This window comes from Spermophilus citellus (genome assembly GCF_964194105.1).
Source record: "Spermophilus citellus genome assembly, chromosome: 5".
Taxonomy (NCBI): domain Eukaryota; kingdom Metazoa; phylum Chordata; class Mammalia; order Rodentia; family Sciuridae; genus Spermophilus; species Spermophilus citellus.
In genome coordinates this window covers 126,129,030-126,147,725 of record NC_138186.1, presented here as the reverse complement: position 1 = coordinate 126,147,725, position 18,696 = coordinate 126,129,030, and the positions used below count along the sequence as shown (strand labels likewise).

Sequence of the window (18,696 nt, the reverse complement as noted above, 5' to 3'; positions counted from 1 at the left end):
AAGTAAAAACCATTTTCTACTAAAATTTTCTCAGATTGGGTTTCATTTTATTCCAGTATCACCACATGCACTGCAACCTCTACCATACCAAATCTCATAGTTTGTCAGACAGACCAGGTTTTTTCTGCTTTTGCATATGTACCCTTCTTTGTTTTTTAATATTTTTCTTTTTTTATTTGTTTTAATTAGTTACACATGACAGTACAATGATCTTGAAATATCATATATTTGAATCAAATGGGATATAATTTCTCATTTTTCTGAGTGTACAGGTTGCAGAATCACATTGGTCATGCAATCACATATATACCACAGCAATAATAATGTCTATTTTAATATTTTTCTTTAGTTGTAGATGGATACAATGTCTTTACTATCTATTTAATGTGGTGCCTCACGCATGAGAGGCAAGTGCTCAACCACTGAGCTACAACCCCAGCTTCTTGATGAAGACTTTTTCTCTGCTTAGAGAGCTCTAACTCAGTCTTTTGTCTTTAGAGTCATTTACTATGCTGATCTCTTTGTGATAACATCCCCACTTTCTTGCTCCTGGGACATCTCTAATAACCCACTTACTTCCATAGAATAATGCCTTCCCTTCTAGCTTGTGCAATTACAAGGACAAGATCATATTTTATTCTCCCTTAGAATAGTGTCTGGAATTCAATAACTGGATTGTATGAAAAGGTCAATTCTAAACTCAAATGAAAGTGATGACCTCTAAAAGCATGTGACTAGCCAGTGCCTAACATATTTCAGAGCTGTTGTGGAAGAATTCTTACTTGGGTGGCAAGTTAGTGCCTAAATATTTGTTATGGTATCATTCAACCCCTAAATTTTATTATTTTAATAGTAAAATAGAAGAGCTGAAAACATTTCATCTCCATTAACACTTTGTTTTTAAACCGAACACATACCTTGAAAATACCTTGATCACTTAACCATTTGAAATTTTTCTTATCTTTATCAATGCCACATAAACTTCAATTTCAGAATAGTAAATAACAATCTATTTCAATTCATGATAGTTCCTAATAGTCTGTTAATAATAATGTAATGGGCAGGGAATGGAGTTGTGGCTCAGTGGTAGAGCACTTGCCTTGCACGTGAGGCACTGAGTTCGATCCTCAGCACCACATAAAAATAAATAAAATAAAGATACTGTGTCCATCTAAAACTAAAAAAATTAAATTAAATAAATAAATAAATAAATAATGTAATGGGCATACATGTGTCCTACTTTGAAATAATATTCTGTAACTTTTACAATTTTTATCTAAAGTATTGATAATACTTTGGAATTTGCTAAACTTTTGTCTTTGCATTCCAGCTTCCTTACGCTCAGAACTAAATCATCAACATGCAGCTGCAATTGATTTGTTACGGCATAATCATCATCAAGAATTGGCAGCTGCTAAAATGGAATTAGAGAGAAGCATAGACATCAGCAGAAGACAGGTAAGTGAAAATATTCTGATTTCTGAAATATGAGTAAACCGAATTTTCACAATTTTTTGAAAATTATTTTGCAACCAACATCATTTTCACTAGTTACAGTTTACTATGTGTTGAATAGTTTTGTTTTTCAAGGGAAGTAAATGATTCTATTCTATTCAGCATACTGATCACAAAATTATATTTTATTTTTTTAACTTTAATTGAATTTTTTGAATTTTATTCACGTTTGGAAAGTGAACAATGAAATATAATCTGAAGAGTGAGGATAATACTACCCTGAAGAACTAACTATCCATGGTGGTGTGTACTATTTGTGTGTGTGTTGTCATTGTAGCAGTCAGTAGTCATTGAGGCTAAATATGTCTTGTGCAACCAAGAAACTACATTTTCAGTTTTATTTAATTTTAATTAATTTAAACTTGACTTTAAACACGTACATTAGATAGCACAGCTATAGAAGGAGTAGTTGCTCAAGGAGAAAAAGAACAATTTATATTTCTATAGCTTTCTAGCAGAGCTACTGTTTATACTTGTAAAACACTGTTTACTGACCCAGTGTACTTTCCTTTAATTAGGTAGTTTGTGAACTTGAATGTATATATCTGGATGGATGGATTTTTAGGCACCATGCAATAAAAGCTGTTTTTTATTAGTTTATTAGACTTATAATTTTTACTTTGTCAGTTTTCACCTGTATTAAATGTTCAGACCAAATTTTTTTTTCATTGCTAGGGAGTTTTACATGCACACTTTATATTAACCATGGAGGCAGATTATATTCTTTCAATTGTCACTGAAATTGACAGTATCTAGGCTTACAGTACTTATAGAAAACAGAAGGTAACTTATTTATCAGATAACTACGAGACTACCACTAAAGGGGCAAAGTATGATTTAAACACCATGAGATATGTGCATGAGTTGGAGGACTTCTACAGATGTAGATCCTTTTTAGATTAAAGGACAATCATACCCAACATTTTACTGCAAGACCATATAAAGCTTATTAAGTAAGAGACTTGTACTCTATTCTCAACTCTGCCATTGATTACAGATTACCTTTGGCCAAATTATCTCTTAGGTATTGGTGTCCTTATTTATAAAAAGAGAGAGCTGTGCGTTTGTGATCTTTTGCGTCTCTTGCAGCCCTGATTTTATTGAAATTGTAACCATAGAAGTATTTCTTAGATATAAGGAAAGAGAAGGAGGGATTGATGTTTTTTCATTTTAACAGTTTGCTTTTGAAGTATATGAGAATGATTACATTTAGCATGCTAGGATGTCATTTTCCTTCCTTCCTTTAAACACAGAAAGCCAATATGTAAAAAAACTTTTCAGAATTATTTGTGTTTTACAGAATAAGGAGCACATGTGTAGAATAACAGATCTGCAGGAGGAATTACGGCACAGAGAGCATCACATCTCTGACTTGGATAAGGAGGTACAGCACCTTCATGAGAACATAACTGCCCTCACCAAAGAATTGGAATTTAAGGGGAAAGAAATCCTCAGAATACGAAGTGAATCTAACCAACAGATGAGGTATGCTGATAATTACAACAGAAGGAATATACAGTATTATCTGAAGGATGGTTGCAGTGATATTTAGAAATATGTGCCTATTTTTGCAGCTACGTGGACTTTTAGTAAGATACTGAAAACCACTTTTTCTTTATTTGATGACTATGTTATAACCCAGAATACAGATGAAATGTTTGTATTTTGAATTATATATATTATGTATTCACTAACTTTGGAAATTGTGTACATAATTAACTAAAGTCTTTTAAAAATTTTATTAGTAAAAGCATTAAAGGAGACAACTTTAACATGAGCTAGAAGATTAGTCACTTAAATTAGGCTGTTTATGTTATGTTTTCATATATTTTCCAAAAAAAATTCAATTCTGGTAGAATATAGAAAGTATTGAAAGCTCAACTTCAGAATAACATTTTCTTAACTAAAAATAAATTAAACAGGTTGCATGAACAAGATTTAAACAAGAGACTTGAAAAAGAGCTGGATGTCATGACAGCAGACCATCTCAGAGAGAAAAATATCATGCGGGCAGATTTTAATAAGACTAACGAACTACTCAAGGAAATAAATGCAGCTTTACAAGTGTCGTAAGTCATATTATGTTAAAGAAAATTCATGTTTAGATAATAAACTGAGGAATACTGTTTCTAAGCTCTGATTAGCTACTCTTTTGAATCTAATAAAATGATACTTAAAAAGGAAGAATAAGATGGTAATTGTAGTGTGATACGTTCTTTCATTAGGATAAGGCAGTTAAATGATTATGTTTCATCAGCTGCTATTGCTACATTTCTTCCAAGACAATACTTACTGTAAGAATGTCCCTCATAGGACACTGATATTTTGGCAACAACTCAAAATATACTCATTATGTATTTTAAGTAAAAAGACCATATTATGATCAATAGGAATGTCATAATCCTATGCACACAATAATAATACATATCTTATAAAAATAAAAATATCCTAAAAAACAAATACAAACTTTGGGGAGTAGAATAGGAGGTACTAAGGGTGGGAAAAACTTTTTCTTTTAAATAATCCTCTAAGTATTGCTAGAATTTCTACAACAAGCATTTAATTGTTCTACAATTTTAAAAATCCGTAATGGAAAATCATTACTAATGACATTACTACTGATAACATGGTAAATCCAGTGTTGTTAAAATCAAAATTTCTAAACATTACTTAGTATTCCTTAAAAAATATTTTTAACCACTTCTAGATACTTATAAACTGGGCTAGTCAAGGCAACTTGTATTCAGTTCATCTTTGTGACCTAAAGCCTGGTCCACTTTAGGTTATTTTAGAATTAACTAACTCTAAAATCCCTCTAATGGCTTATTCACCTTATGTCTCTCCTCTTCCAATTTTTAAAAGTTCATACACCTATATTTCACATTAATAAAATCATAATTAGTGACTAATCCCATTACCCTTAGAGTCGAAATCAAACTTGAACTTAGTTCCAATAGATCTTATTCTGCATCATCAAATAACATCTCTAGGCTCCCTGGTGACCATGTCCTGAGCTACTTTCCTCCCTCACATGCTTCTGCCATGATATGCTGCCTCATCTCAGGCCAAAGCAATGGAGTTGGCTGACTCTGGACGGAGGTCTCTGAAACTTGCCGGGAACTGATGCTTTGCAATGCTGGGGGGGCCTTTGTGTCCTTTAGGCAAGTGCAGTACCACTGAGCTGTGCCTTCAGCCCTGGGTCAATTTTTTCTTTACACTTGCATACAGGAACTCCCAATAATGGGAAACTCATGGAATGGCCCAAAGTAAAGGTTTACATTATCAACTCAACAAAAAGGGGTGGTTTAGGGCTTCAATGGGAAAATACGGAAGATTCCTTTTGTAAGGTGTTCACTTAGCAACTAGATGGCCATCTTAAGTGACAGCCGCCATTTTAAGAAAACTTTTGCTTTCCTGCCCAAGGGCCTTTCTGGGAAAGGCTCACCACTCCCTCTTACCAACCCAACCCTTCACGCCTGCGGTTCTTTCCCACCCTAAGGCATATCACCACTCCCTCATACCAACTCCACCCTTAACTGCCTGCTTTAGGACCCGCCTGTCTCTAATCCCTGAACCTGCCCCATAAAATTCCCAAATCTCAAGCCCCTATTGCCTCTCTCGTCTATGGAGAGATGTGCCTTTATCTGTCAACTCTGACAAATAAACTCTCATGTGTATCTCTAAAAAATAATAATAATAATAACAGCTCTATGTCCTGTCTGCTGTCTTTTGTATCAGCCAAGCCAACCTTCTCAGTTTCCTTCTAAGAGTCTCCTGTGTTGTCCTCTAAAGTCTGGAATAACCGCCTATATTCTTACTATCTGATTACCTTCCTCAAAGCTAAAATGTCTTCTCCTGTTTCATCCATGTCAGCAATTCAGTCAATATTGTTACTTACATAAGTGCAAGCGCGCTCACACACACGTGCACGTTCTCTCTCTCTCTCTCTCTCTCTCTCTCTCTCTCTCTCTCTCTCTCTCTCTCTCTCTCTCTCTCTTTCTCTCTTTCTCTCTCTAAGAAAAGACAGACCCCTGGTCATTGGCATTTACTTGCATGTCCTCTGAGGTGAGGTGTTCTTTCTGTTGGACCAGTCATAATCTTCACATCAGTAGGCACTCAGTGAATGGTCATGAATGAATTTTATGAAGATTCCCCATCATATTGAAGTTTTTGAAGGTTCACTTTTTGAAGTTTCCCTTGAAATCATGAGAGACTTAGGTTATTATTTCTTTGATCACAGTAATTTTGATGATTGCTATTGTTACAATTTTTAAAGCCTTTTGAGCCACAGTAAAAGCTCAAATATCTGCCTTGAAGAAGAGGTTATAACCCCATGCATTCCACAGAAATGAGAAGCAATAAACCTCTATGATGTCACTATCGCTGTTTCTAGCCTCATTTTGTTTACTGGGCAGAGACTGAAATCTTGCCATCCCCTTATTCCTACTCTGAAAAAAAAAAAAAAAACCATGCTCACAAAAAGAAAACACTTTTGTCTGTCTATGTGTCCTATCCCCTTGAGAAGGTTAATTTATAAAAAGTAAAGTTTGTGTCAAATGAATATTGAACACTTGAGCTTCAGCCAATATAACAGAAACTGAATTTTTAATTTCATTTTAATTAATTTGAATGTAAATAGCTTCATATCAACTAGTGACTACTATATTAGCACAGTTTTAAAGTTTTGGACACTTCTGGCCACATTCTTAAATGTAGTCCTCTTGGATCTGCTGAGTAGTTTGTAGTTGGGTAGTGAGCTGAGACAGTCCTTCATAGTTTGTGGAGCTGGAGAAAGAAGATCCGAACCATTCCCAGCCTGTTCCAAAGGACTAGGGTCACCTTTTGAAGTTCCTAATTAATTGCCATGGTTTTAAAACTTCAAAACCAGGAAAACCCATGGATTCTTTTTTTTTTTTTTTGAATTTTTTAATATTTATTTTTTAGTTTTCGGCGGACACAACATCTTTGTTTGTATGTGGTGCTGAGGATTGAACCCCGAGCACGCTACAGCTTGAGCCATATCCCCAGCCCCAACCCATGGATTCTTAGAAGGTGTTGGTGAAGGGCTCAAAGCAATGTGGGTCAATCTTTTAGGCCAAAGCATAGAGCTGAGGAAACTCTGAAGCAGCTGCAAGTTGCTTCCTCCTGCTGCTGCCCCAGCTCCTGCTGGACTCCAGGGAAGAATGGGTTGTCTCTTATGGAATTATTATTGGAAATCTTCTATAATGTTGGGTATTAAAGTCCTTTTAGATTTTCGGGTAGTTTTATAAAAATTTTATTTTCTTTAGTATATTGTATCTATTTAATAAGAACCTTGTATATAATTAAAATGTCTTGTTTTTTGTTTTAATGAGAGAACAGGCTATTCAATTTTACCTAAATGATGTATTATGGCAGATCTTTATTGTGCAAAAAAACCAAATGGATTAGAGATTATTCCTGATTGTTTAGGTTTACTTTACAAAATTCACTTGTTACTGTACTTAACAAAAAAAAAAAATCATTTCCTTATGAAAGAAATGTTGAATCTGTACTTGGACTTTAAATAGGTCAGTAATTGCTAATTAAAATAAAACACTCTACCATACCATAATTGATTATTATTTAAAAGTTTAGCTCCTTTTATCTATGATACCACAACAATTTTGTTTGATTTTTAATTTATTATTCAGGTGGTTTTCATGAATTTGTGGGAAGTGAGGAAGTAGTATTCTAGTCCTGTTGTTGCAAATCAGAGTCTTTGCTCTGAGTTTTTTGGAAAAGTTCATTATTAAAATGCTTAAGTCCTATATTTTCTTTACTTGGCATAATAGATTTCTTTCATCTCTATAAACTTAAATTCTAGAATACATGCGTGCCTCCTAATATTGTTGTTTAGCTCTAAAGTCTTAATTCACTGCTTTTTTTTTTTTAACAAAACATCTGTTTTTTACGAAACATAGTGGGGGGACTATTTCTGGTGAAATATTTTGTACAAGTTTTTAGGCATTCAGATCATATGCCTTTTTTGTTCATTGACTGTACACATTGACCTACATATTCCCAAGACAAAAAAAAAAAAAAAAATCAGGGCATGTATGCCTGTTGAGAATCCAACAGTGACCCTTAATTAGTAATTTTATGTGTTCTACTTTTCCTTTCTATTCTGTCTTTGTGTTACTTTTAATGAGAATCTGTAATTTAAATAGAAGGTTGTGTGAACTTGTATGGTTCCCTCAAGGAAATGTTTTCCAGGCTTTAATCATTCTTTTTTTTTTTTTTTTTTTTTTTAGCAGGGAGAGAGAGAGAGAGAGAGAGAGAGAGAGAATTTTTTAATATTTATTTTTCAGTTTTGGGTAGACACAACATCTTTATTTTTTATTTTATGTGGTGCTGAGGATCAAACCCAGTGCCCAGCGCTTGCCAGGCGAGCGTGTTACCGCTTGAGCCACATCCCCAGCCCCAAGCTTTAATCATTCTTATACAACCTTTAGGCATTTGGTCCTTTCTGGCTACCTATACTATTATTTTTTAATACTTTTAAGTTATTCATTTTGACTTAAAAATTTAACAGGATAATATTTGATATTCCTGTGGTAGCACTATAGTAAAACTATGATCAGTATTGAAAACAATCTTACCCATTCTCTAAGTAGGAGTTAAGCTCTAATTGTGCATATGTAAATTCTGTGAAAATAAAATAGTTCTATTCTAGCTAGCCTTAATGCTCAGGGTCTGTCTGAGTGTTGTAAAATGGAGTAAAAGCATATGTTAGAAGACCAGTTATGTATATAGAACCAAACAGGCACTCTCCTTCATGTGATCAAAAAGATTAAAGAACAAACAAAGAATCATTTCATAACCAGTCAAGTCAGTCATAGCTGGTCTTGGAGAAGCCACGCTGGTTTAGAGAGCTTCCTGGATACCTGAAACAAGGGAAAATGTTGATTAGGGTTGGCTTGAAGTACATACCATAAGAGAACCAAGATTTCTCTCCATTTGAATATTGAAAATAATAATTCTAGAGGTATATCTGCAAGTTAAATCTGTATCCTATTACTCGTTCTCTCCTTTAATGCTTTCTCTTTTATATTTATATAGCTTTTTTTTCTGATCCATCATTTTTTCTCTTTAATATCCAGGTACCTTTTTTATTAAAATGTTTTGGAAATGTAAAGATAGTTTGTGGAGGGGATTAACTGTGATAATTCTGTAGGTAATGAATGTTTATGCTTAATAAGAACATGCACTAGAATGTGGGTTCAGCACAGACCTTTATTATGCAGTGAAGGAGGTTCAGAGGTTTCAACTGATTTATACTCACTTTACCTTAACTTCTCATTGCACTAGAAATAATAGTTTTAAATAATAAATAATGGAACTAAAAAGAAATAATAGTTTTAAATAAGGCTGTCAATTTAGCTTTTTAACTACTGTTTATATCAAATATTCTTATTCAGTACAGGAAGCAGCTCACAAGTCTTGTACTTTGCTTGTAGTGATTAAAATAAAGTACTCCAGTGACATCTTGTGGCTACCCCAGCACAAAGCCCAAATGTCATTTCCTTGAAGAGATAGTATTTCTTAACCTTCCTAAAATCATTGCCCATAAAATACATAAGAGTAAACCCTTCCATATCATGATGTAATGGAGGGCCACTCTCCAGCTCAGAGAATCACATTAGTTTTCTCTTAGTCTGCATTGTCCCAAAAGAGGAAAAGTATAGATAATAAAAGATCCTTAGGTGGTTATTTTCTAACCCCATGTTCCTCGTCACCCTTAGCCCTCCACACATGTAGAGCTTCAGTCAAGGCAAGGTAGGTAGCCAAATGTGTTATCTTCAAATCTTTAGCTTAGACTGAGTTGAGGAGGGCTTTTATTCCTAGTACCCTTCTGGAATTTGAGAATAGTGATGCAGGGATAGATCACTGGTTTCTAGATAATCATTTAGAAGTCACTCAATATTTGTTGAGTGAATAAATTTTTCTATGAATCTTCATTACCCATGACTTAAGCTTAAATTCTGTCCTTTATATTCTGAAAACAATAAAAATGTTTAATAATTCTAATTATTTATATTTTCTAAAGCTGAAAGTGCTTTTTTCTTTCAAACTAAGCCAGAAGTTTCCATTTGCATTCATTTTAATCTGCCCTGTCCTATATTCTCAGACTTCTGATTTATTCTTCAGTGGCATTCAGTCTTATTGCTGTCTCTTACCATTCAGGGAAAAAAATAGGCATACAAAGAAAGAAGATTCTTCTTTTACTTGAAGAACCTTTTTTTCCCACTGTTATTTGTATTGGCTGTTATAGAATTTTTAAACTGCATTTCTCATAAATAAGGAGAGAATGATGTCATATACGTGTGTCTTTTCATTCCCATTTCTGTGTATATTTTCTTGTTCCTTTTATATATGTCACCAAACCTTATGTCATCTCACAATATTGTATTTATGGTAACCGAGCCCAATAGTAAACCTGTATTGCTAGCATTAAACCCATGTTTGTTAGGTTAGTATCATTCAGCATGTCATTTCTTTTGCAGACTTCACCTCACCTTACTTCACTTCATCTCTGGATATTCTTCAGTGACTTAAAATGAGCAAATTCTTCCAAAAGTAACCTGCAAAGCATTAAATGTTATCTGTCCCTGCAAAACTGTTAATATAACACTATAGCTCTTGAGGCAATCATATGATTAGGTTTGAAAGTTTTTTTATTACAAAAAAAAAGGGTTTTTTAAAAATTTTTGTGTTTGTTTACCTGGACTAATTGGAAACTAGGTTATTACAAAAGGATGTGTTTGAGTCATATCAATGAGCTAAAGGTTTTCTTGTTTTTAGACTAGAAGAAGTAGAAGAAAAATATCTAAAGAGAGAATCAAAACCAGAAGATATACAGATGATTACAGAACTAAAAGCCATGCTTACAGAGAGAGACCAGGTCATAAAGAAACTAATTGTAAGATATTTTATTTTGTTATAGTTATCAATAGACTATTGTTTGGGAAAACATGGGGAATATTTTTAAGTAATTCTAAATGAAAACAAAAAGTACAGAATATCTCCATTGCAATTGAACATTTGACACGTCAAGTATTAAATATGTCATTACCACTAAACACTTAATATACCAGTGAAGTATATATATGTATGTGTATTATACATATAGAATTAGAACTGGCTGGGAAGGAACAGTTAACACATCCATGCACATTTTAGGAAATCATGTTAATTTCCTAAACTGTGTTCCACCACACACTGATCCAGAGATGCTATATAAAAAGGATTCCAGGTCTCTTGTGGACTCAATAACATAGAAGTGCCAAGGGCCCTGAGAAGGGTGTCTGGGAAGAAAATACAGATTTAACAATAAATAAATGTCCTTCATTAAAGCCATTTTTCCTTAAGGATGAAAAAATATACAAGTGTTTTAAAATTTATAAAACATTTCAGAGTCTTCTAAAATGATATGTCAATAATTAAAATACTGCTTTTTACTGCTACTAGTAAATGAACATTTTTCAAAGTAAAACAAGAAATAGAATCCTAATCACTGTACATGTTCATTGATTTATTCAACTAAAAACTTTAGATATTAGCATACAAAGAAAGCATTGAGAGCAGCATTTATTTCTTAAGTCCTTTTATTAAAAGTATGTTTCTTGGGCTGCAGTTGTGGCTCAGTGGCAGAACACTTGCCTAGCACGTGTGAGTAACTGGGTTCAATTCTCAGTACCATGTACCAATAAATAAAATAAAGGTCCATTAACAACTAAATATATATGTGTGTGTGTGTGTGTGTGTGTGTGTGTGTGTGTATGTGTGTGTGTGTGTGTGTGTGTGTGTGTTAGAATTTAGGAAACTCATTCTGGATGTTTTCTGGATCTAGAAGTACCACTGAAAACAAGAAGGTAGATTAGGTTCCATAGATGGAACTTGGGAGGAGGCCTTGGGTAAATAGTGTGGTACACTGTTTCTATCCACCAATCACCCAGTGATGTAAGCATCATACACATGAGCACAGGCTTCATAGATAGCTCTATCTGGTAGCTTTAGACTCATGGAAAATTAGTATCTTTTCACACATGCAATTACCAGTTTTGATAAATATATTTTATGGTCCATAAAGTAGCTGTTGGTTTTCCAGTTCTTACTCAGGAGGGGTATTACAGAAGCATAGTTTATCTTCACAGAAGGGTAGGTTTTAGGCATCAAAGAATAAAGAAACTTTCCAAAGCAACACAGTCAGTCACTAGCAGGCCTAGAAATGCAGCCAAGGATTGTTTCACCCTCATGAACACCATAGTTCTGTAAGACTGTAAAACAGCATTTATACATTTAAGTTTCTAAATACTCAACAGAAAACGTTGAAAAGATGTTTATAATTCTTTTGCACAGGAGGATAATAAATTTTATCAGCTGGAATTAGTCAATCGAGAAACTAACTTCAACAAAGTGTTTAACTCAAGTCCTACTGTTGGTGTTATTAATCCATTGGCTAAGGTATGTACTATAAACACTGTAAAATAGGGGCATGACTTACACTTGATTAAAAATTTACTAAATTATTTGGAGAGGCAAAGAATAAAAATCTCAAAAATGTTTTTTTAATTTAATAATCTGGCACCAGAATTTATGAGTTCTTTATTAGTTTCAGAATGAAACTGTTTAATATTTATTTGCTATGCCTTAAAATATTTTACTAATAAAACCTTGGTTCTATCTTTTTGTTTTTTGTATTTCCAAAGGAAAAAAACTACTAACTCTCCTTTTGTAGATTTCTTGTCTTGTCCTTACTGATCACAATCCTTCATGGGGTCCAGAAAGACACTCCAATCTTGGAGACCCATTGCTATCCCTAGCTTAAAGCCTACAGTCTTGGGCTGGGATTGTAACTCAGTGGTACAGCACTTGCCTCTCACATGTGAGGCCCTGGGTTCAATCCTCAGCACCACATAAAAATAAATAAATAAAAATAAAGATATTGTGTCCATCTACAACTAAAAAAAATATTTTTTAAAAAAGCCTACAGTCTTAATGGAATTTATTTTTGTTGTCCAGAAAAGGGCTTTAGTGGGCTGAGCACTTGTCTCACATGTGTGAGGCACTGGGTTCAATCCTCAGCACCACATAAAAATAAATATAGATACTGTGTGTTCATCTACAACTAAATAATTTTTTTAAAAAAGAAAGAAAAGGACTTTACTTCTTGAGTATCAAAATTAAATATAGCTTATTCTCATACTTTATTACTCTCCTAAGACATATATAGAAGAGCCTTGAAATGGACATGGCTAGATCTTATACTTTCTTTTACCCCAGTTTCCATGCCTCTGATTATAGTGCTTTGACTACGTGGGTATTCAATGAATATTTGCTTAGTTGCAAAATTTCAACATATTTTTGTCAATTCACCATATATTATTCTGGAAATAAAGCAAGTGATGAATAAATAAATGTGTATCGGCTTCCCAGGGGTTATGAATCTTTGGGGAGAAGTCAGTAGTAGAATAAATAAAAGTGCTAATGATAAAGTTATTTTTTCTTAAATATTTTATTGTTTCTCATCATGATAATTTCTAGTAGGCCCTTACTCACAAATTTTCCTTCCAAAGCTCTTAAAACTTCTCTGTTAAGAATACTGAACCCATCCTTCTTTTTACAAGTTAAAATGCTTCAAACTTTGAACTTAAAAGTGTTTTGTGCAATGAAATGACTAAAGTAGAGACTTAAGAAATTATATAGACTGTTCTGAAGAAATTAACAGGTGGATGGATGAATAGAATTATTTTTAAAGTGATAATTTAGGTTGTATAACCTTTTTAGTTGTAAATCAAAATTATAAGACTTGATGAATTAAGACAATAGAAATATGTTTTCATTTGTTATTTTATTGGAATGAAAATTTTCAACTATAAAGCCATTACTGTAGAGCTTCACAAAGGATGCTTTTGATTTCTTAAAAATAGAGTACTTAGTATGCCCTCTGGTGATTAGAATAAGAAAATGCAAGATAGATTTATAAGAACTTCTCAGCTACATTTGAATCCCTAACAATGACTTCAGTTTTCCCAAATAGTTCTGAAGAAGGTATTACTCTTCCTTCTTTTTTTTTAACAATAATGTTAAAATAGCCTCCTTGTCATACAATCTGTAAATCACAGAATATGACACAAAGGAAAATGTCTAGATAGTGAGAAAATTACTTTATAATAAGTGAAAGAAAAGTACTATTGTGTACCCTAGTTGTATTTTTTCAAACTCAAGTCATTTTGAGAGAAAACCATAAATTTAATTAGCATACATCTAATTATTAAAAAGTAAAAATATTCTAAATATCTTTTAAATTTTTTTTAGTTGTAGATGGACATAAAACCTTTAAATATTTATTTGCATGTGGTGCTGAGGATTGAACCTAGCCCCTTATACTTGCCAGATAAATGCTCTACACGTAGTTTTTATTCTGCATAACAATATTATACTCATTGATTCTAGAAGTATGAATAAAATATTTTGAGACTAAAAGATAATGATTTGCAAGCTGCTAGGTTTTTGACAGTCTGCAAATGTGTTCTTTTTATCTCTATTAATTTTATTTTTTTCTCTATTAATTTTAAAGACTGATTAAAATTTTATGTAAGAGAAACATTGACTGCTGGGCGTGGTGGTGCACGCCTGTGATCCCATTGGCTTGGGAGGCTGAGACACGAGGATCACAGGTTCAAAGCCAGCCTCAGCAACAGCGAGGTGCTAAGCAACTTGGAGGAAACCCTATCTCTAGCAAAATACAAAATAGGGCTGGGGATGTGGCTCAGTGATCAAGTGCTCCTGAAAAAACAAAAAAAAGGGGGGGGGGAACATTGATTACTTTTGTTTTCTAAACTTTAAATTAAAAAAAAAAATTATGAGCCAGCCAAAGCTTCTGCCAATTAATTGAGAAATTAAACTGTTTTACAGATTTAATTTTCTTTCCTGAGAAAGCTGACACAGTGAATTTAAAACCAAATTATCTCTCTAAGGTTTAGGTCTTAAATAGAAATGTGAGATTTGTTTCAAACTACATTACCAAGTATTTTCTCACTCCTTTTTTTTTTTTCCAGGCAAGAACTGCCTCCCTTTGACAGATGATTAAAGTTCATGGACTTCTCTTTTAAAATTATTTTTGACTTTATTCCTTCTCCTAATTTTAGCCTAAATCCATGTAACCTGATGATATCTGCAAGACCTACTCTTTCCCCAACTTGTTTCCCTTTTTCCTTCCAATATTCTCTTTTCCTTTCCACATCCTTCTCCTCCCCTAATTTCACAATTAGTGGTTCACAATTAGGAATGAACCACTCCTGAATGTTTCTACCTCATTCTTTCTGTCCTGGTAGCATGTCTGTCTTTGAGGATTCCATGTAGATAACACTTCTAAGGATCCCCAGACCACACTTTGGGTAACACTGGTTAATTTTTAACATCCTAATTTAATACATACAAAGCTTCCAAAATTTTCCCATGCCAAATTTACATCTTCTACTGTTGTACTGTTCTTATTATTTTCTCATTTGTCCTTATGCAGGGACTGTCCTCACATGTATTATTTTTAAAACAGCAAAAGAAGAAGAATGATAAATCACCAACAAACAGGTTTGTGAGTGTTCCCAATCTAAGTGCTCTGGAATCCAGTGGAGTGGGCAATGGACATCCTAACCGCCTGGATCCCATTCCTAACTCTCCAGTCCACGATATTGAGTTCAACAGCAGCAAACCACTTCCACAGCCAGTGCCACCCAAAGAGCCCAAGACATTTTTGAGGTGAGCCCTGTCTCACCAGTTATTTTTTTTCTTTTCTTTTTTAACTTGAGATAATTTATCTTCTTACATTACAGAAATCCACTACTCTAGGAACATCCTAAGAAAAGAAATATTACTGTGAAATATTTTTAAAATATCTATATCACCTCTCTAGTGAACTCCCTTTTTATTCTGTTCAAAGAATTTTTTTTTTATTTTACTGTCAATCCATTTTCAAATGATGGAAGAGGTGTTCATGTAATTCACGTGTTTAACATTTTAATATTTATGGATGAATTTGCTTCATTTTTAGTATTGTCACCAGTTTTTTATTAATAATCTATCCTTATTGCAGAACTTTAAAATAATTTTTATTAGTTGGTTTTGTTTCTTATATTTTTTCTTACCTGTTTACCAGACTTTTTGTATATGAATCTCTGTAGAACTATTGATTAAATATATTAATGAATTAATTTTTAAGTGAAGTGCAGCTATCCAGCCATTAGATAAAGGCAGAAAAATGTATTTGTTTTATGCTCACCTTACTACAGCTTTTTTAAAGCTCCTTTAAGTTCAATATTTTCTATTTTTATAATTTTAAATTTTAAAGACTGTAAATGTCAGGTAGTACCACTAATAAGAGTCTTATAAGTAGAAAAGTTTTCTTTAAAACTAAGTGATTTATGATGTAGTTAATGACTAATTTTAAATAGTGAAAAAATAGTCAAATAACATCTCTGAATGTGACTTCTGCTAAATACTTTGTGTTGCTTATTTTCCTTTGTGCATGGGTACGTTCAGGTATCAGTAAGATGCATGTGCATGAGCTCAAGGAACATGACTACTGGAGTTTCCATTACACATTGTTGCGTGCCTTGTAATTTCCCCCAAAGACGGTAGGGATTCTTTTTTTTTCTCAAGTAACCTGAAGAATCTTTAGTTAAAATTAAGATAGTATAAATTATGTAACTTTGAAGACAAAGGAGAAATTCTATTTTTAATGCACTCCTTTTCTTGGAGTATCTGCTTATAGAATTATGAAATGAAAGTCTAATATAAATATGCAAATAGTAAAAAATACTATACCTTGACTTAGTTACTTTAATTCAATTATATATGGACATATCTGTGAAAATCAAATGTTTTTGTCAGATTCTGAAATTTTAATTAACTAAAGGGGAAAGGTGCTCAAAGAGAATGTTATTTTATTCTCTCTTAATTCCCACAATTTTTCCAGAATTTTTTTTTCCAAAGGTGACATTATTTTTCTCAATTGTTTTGTTTTTTGATTTTTAATATTTGTGATGGGGCTCCTCCTTAACTGACTGATGCACTCTGGTGCTCTCATGAGTGGAGAATTGATCATAGTGTAGAGGGAGTAGCAAGTCATTAAAACATAGCTTCTGACATGGGGAACCAGTTGGGAAAATCTACATTGATATTTTATGTGCCTTTTCCCTTTATTTTGTAAAACCTCTTAATGTTGGGTTACATTCTCTCTTTTTGTGAATTCAGTCCTCCTCAGAGTGAAGCTTCCCCGGTGGCTTCTCCAGATCCCCAGCGCCAGGAGTGGTTTGCCCGGTACTTCACGTTCTGAAAGAATTGTGTTGACACAGCTCTGTGTGGACTGTTACTAAGAGCATGACTTTATACAAATCCTTTTGTGAACAGGCTTTCCTGTGTCAAACACTGTGAATGAGAAAGTATTTGTTTTCCAATTTAAAAATCCACTGTATTTCCTGTCATATTTATTGGAATCACTCTATAAGGTACTATAATATGTGTGTAATTATAGCAGTTATTTTTATTTGAGATGGAAGAGTCTTTAATCTTTGTAATTACTGCATAATAAATTTTGTTAAAACAAACAAGAATTCTTTCTTTTTTTCTATTAAATTTGCTTCCATTTTTAAATAACTTTTTAAATTCCAAGTGAGACTTAACAACAAAAGTATATTGCATTAATGATTATGAAATCAAGTTATTTGACTATATTAATTATAACAAAATGTGATAATTTATTATTATGTATAATTTTAACTAAATTGTTCAAATTTACAAGGCTAGAATTGAAGCATTTGTGTAAATTCTGGACTTTGAAGAATGTAAAATAAAACATTATTTTAGTAATGCATATTTTTGAAGAATTTGGGTGAACTTGATGAATACAAATAATACATGACCAATGGGTGATTATAATAATGTTAAATACCAACTTTTTTAAAATGGTTACATAATAGCCTGTGCTAAGGAGCAGTGTAAGGATTATCTCATTTAAACCTCATAAAATCCTGAAGGAATAAACCATTGCCTATGAGTTTGCACAGTTGATAGCTATCTCTGTTATTTTCCTGGAAAAATGTTTCTACAAAATACTTAATTTAAATTGGGGTTTTCTTTCCCTTTAACTAAAAAAAAAGAAAGAAAAATGAGTTTATGCTTATTGTATTTATTTATATTTTAGATTTTAAATATTTTACATATTTTTATTATAATTATACATAATATGAGGGTTCATTGTTACATAGTTATACATGTACACAATATAACCATATGATCTGATTCATATTGTTGCCCAGAATTTCCCCTTTCCCTTCATCTTCCCCCACCCCCATTCCTTTCCTCTACTTTACTAGTCTCCCTATAATTTTTGTGAGATTCTCCCACCTACATTTTCTTTTCCTTTTTCCTCTCCACATATGAGAGAAAACATACAACCCTTAACTTTCTGAGATTGGCTTATTTCACTTAACATAATGTTCTCAAGTTCCATCTATTTTCCCACAAATGACATAATTTCTTCTTTATAGCTGAACAAAACTCCATTGTGTATATGTACCACATTTTCTTTATCCGTTCATTCATGAAGGACACCTTGCTGTAAACGTGGTTGGGCATGTATCATTATAATATGATGACTTTAATTCTTTAGGATACCAAGGAGTTATATAGATGGGTTATATGGTGGTTCCATTCCAAGTCTTTTGAGGAACCTCCATATTGATTTCTATAATGGTTGTCCTAACTTAAAATTCCACCAGTAGGGTAAAACTGCTCCTTTCTCCCCATATCCTCTCCAGCAATTTTTTATTGTTAGCATTCTCAGTGGTTGGCATTCTAAGTGTGATTTGCATTTTCCTAATTTGATTTGCATTTCCCTAATTTGATTTGCATTTCCCTAATTGCTAAAGATGTTGAACATGTTTTTATATACTTGTTAGGTCATTTTTATTTCTTCTTTTGAGAAGTGACTGTTTAGTTAAGTGGCCCATTTATTAATTGGGGATTTTTTGTGTGTAGCAACTTGTTTTTGTTTTGTTGGCGGGGGGGGGGTGGGTGGGTGGGTTACTTAATTATATATTTTTCAGTACTGGGGATTGAACTCAGGTGCACCTTACCACTGAGCTACATTCCTACCCC

The 18,696-nt window shown here is 33.1% G+C and overlaps 1 protein-coding gene across 2 annotated transcripts in view; it reads left to right on the top strand.

Moving 5' to 3' along the window:
• FAM184A (family with sequence similarity 184 member A) overlaps nucleotides 1-17,157 on the top strand; it is a 129,989-nt gene extending 112,832 nt beyond the window's left edge. The window contains exons 12-18 of one of the 2 annotated variants that reach the window (XM_081293924.1): nucleotides 1,331-1,458; nucleotides 2,816-3,000; nucleotides 3,438-3,584; nucleotides 10,339-10,456; nucleotides 11,896-12,000; nucleotides 15,095-15,297; nucleotides 16,792-17,157. In XM_081293924.1, coding sequence (XP_081150050.1) covers nucleotides 1,331-1,458; nucleotides 2,816-3,000; nucleotides 3,438-3,584; nucleotides 10,339-10,456; nucleotides 11,896-12,000; nucleotides 15,095-15,297; nucleotides 16,792-16,873 — 968 coding nt within the window. In that variant the 3' untranslated portion in view covers nucleotides 16,874-17,157. Of the gene's footprint in view, nucleotides 1-1,330; nucleotides 1,459-2,815; nucleotides 3,001-3,437; nucleotides 3,585-10,338; nucleotides 10,457-11,895; nucleotides 12,001-15,061; nucleotides 15,298-16,791 lie in introns of both variants that reach the window. The other variant, XM_081293925.1, reaches the window with a different exon arrangement.
• The last annotated feature ends 1,539 nt before the right edge of the window (nucleotides 17,158-18,696 follow it).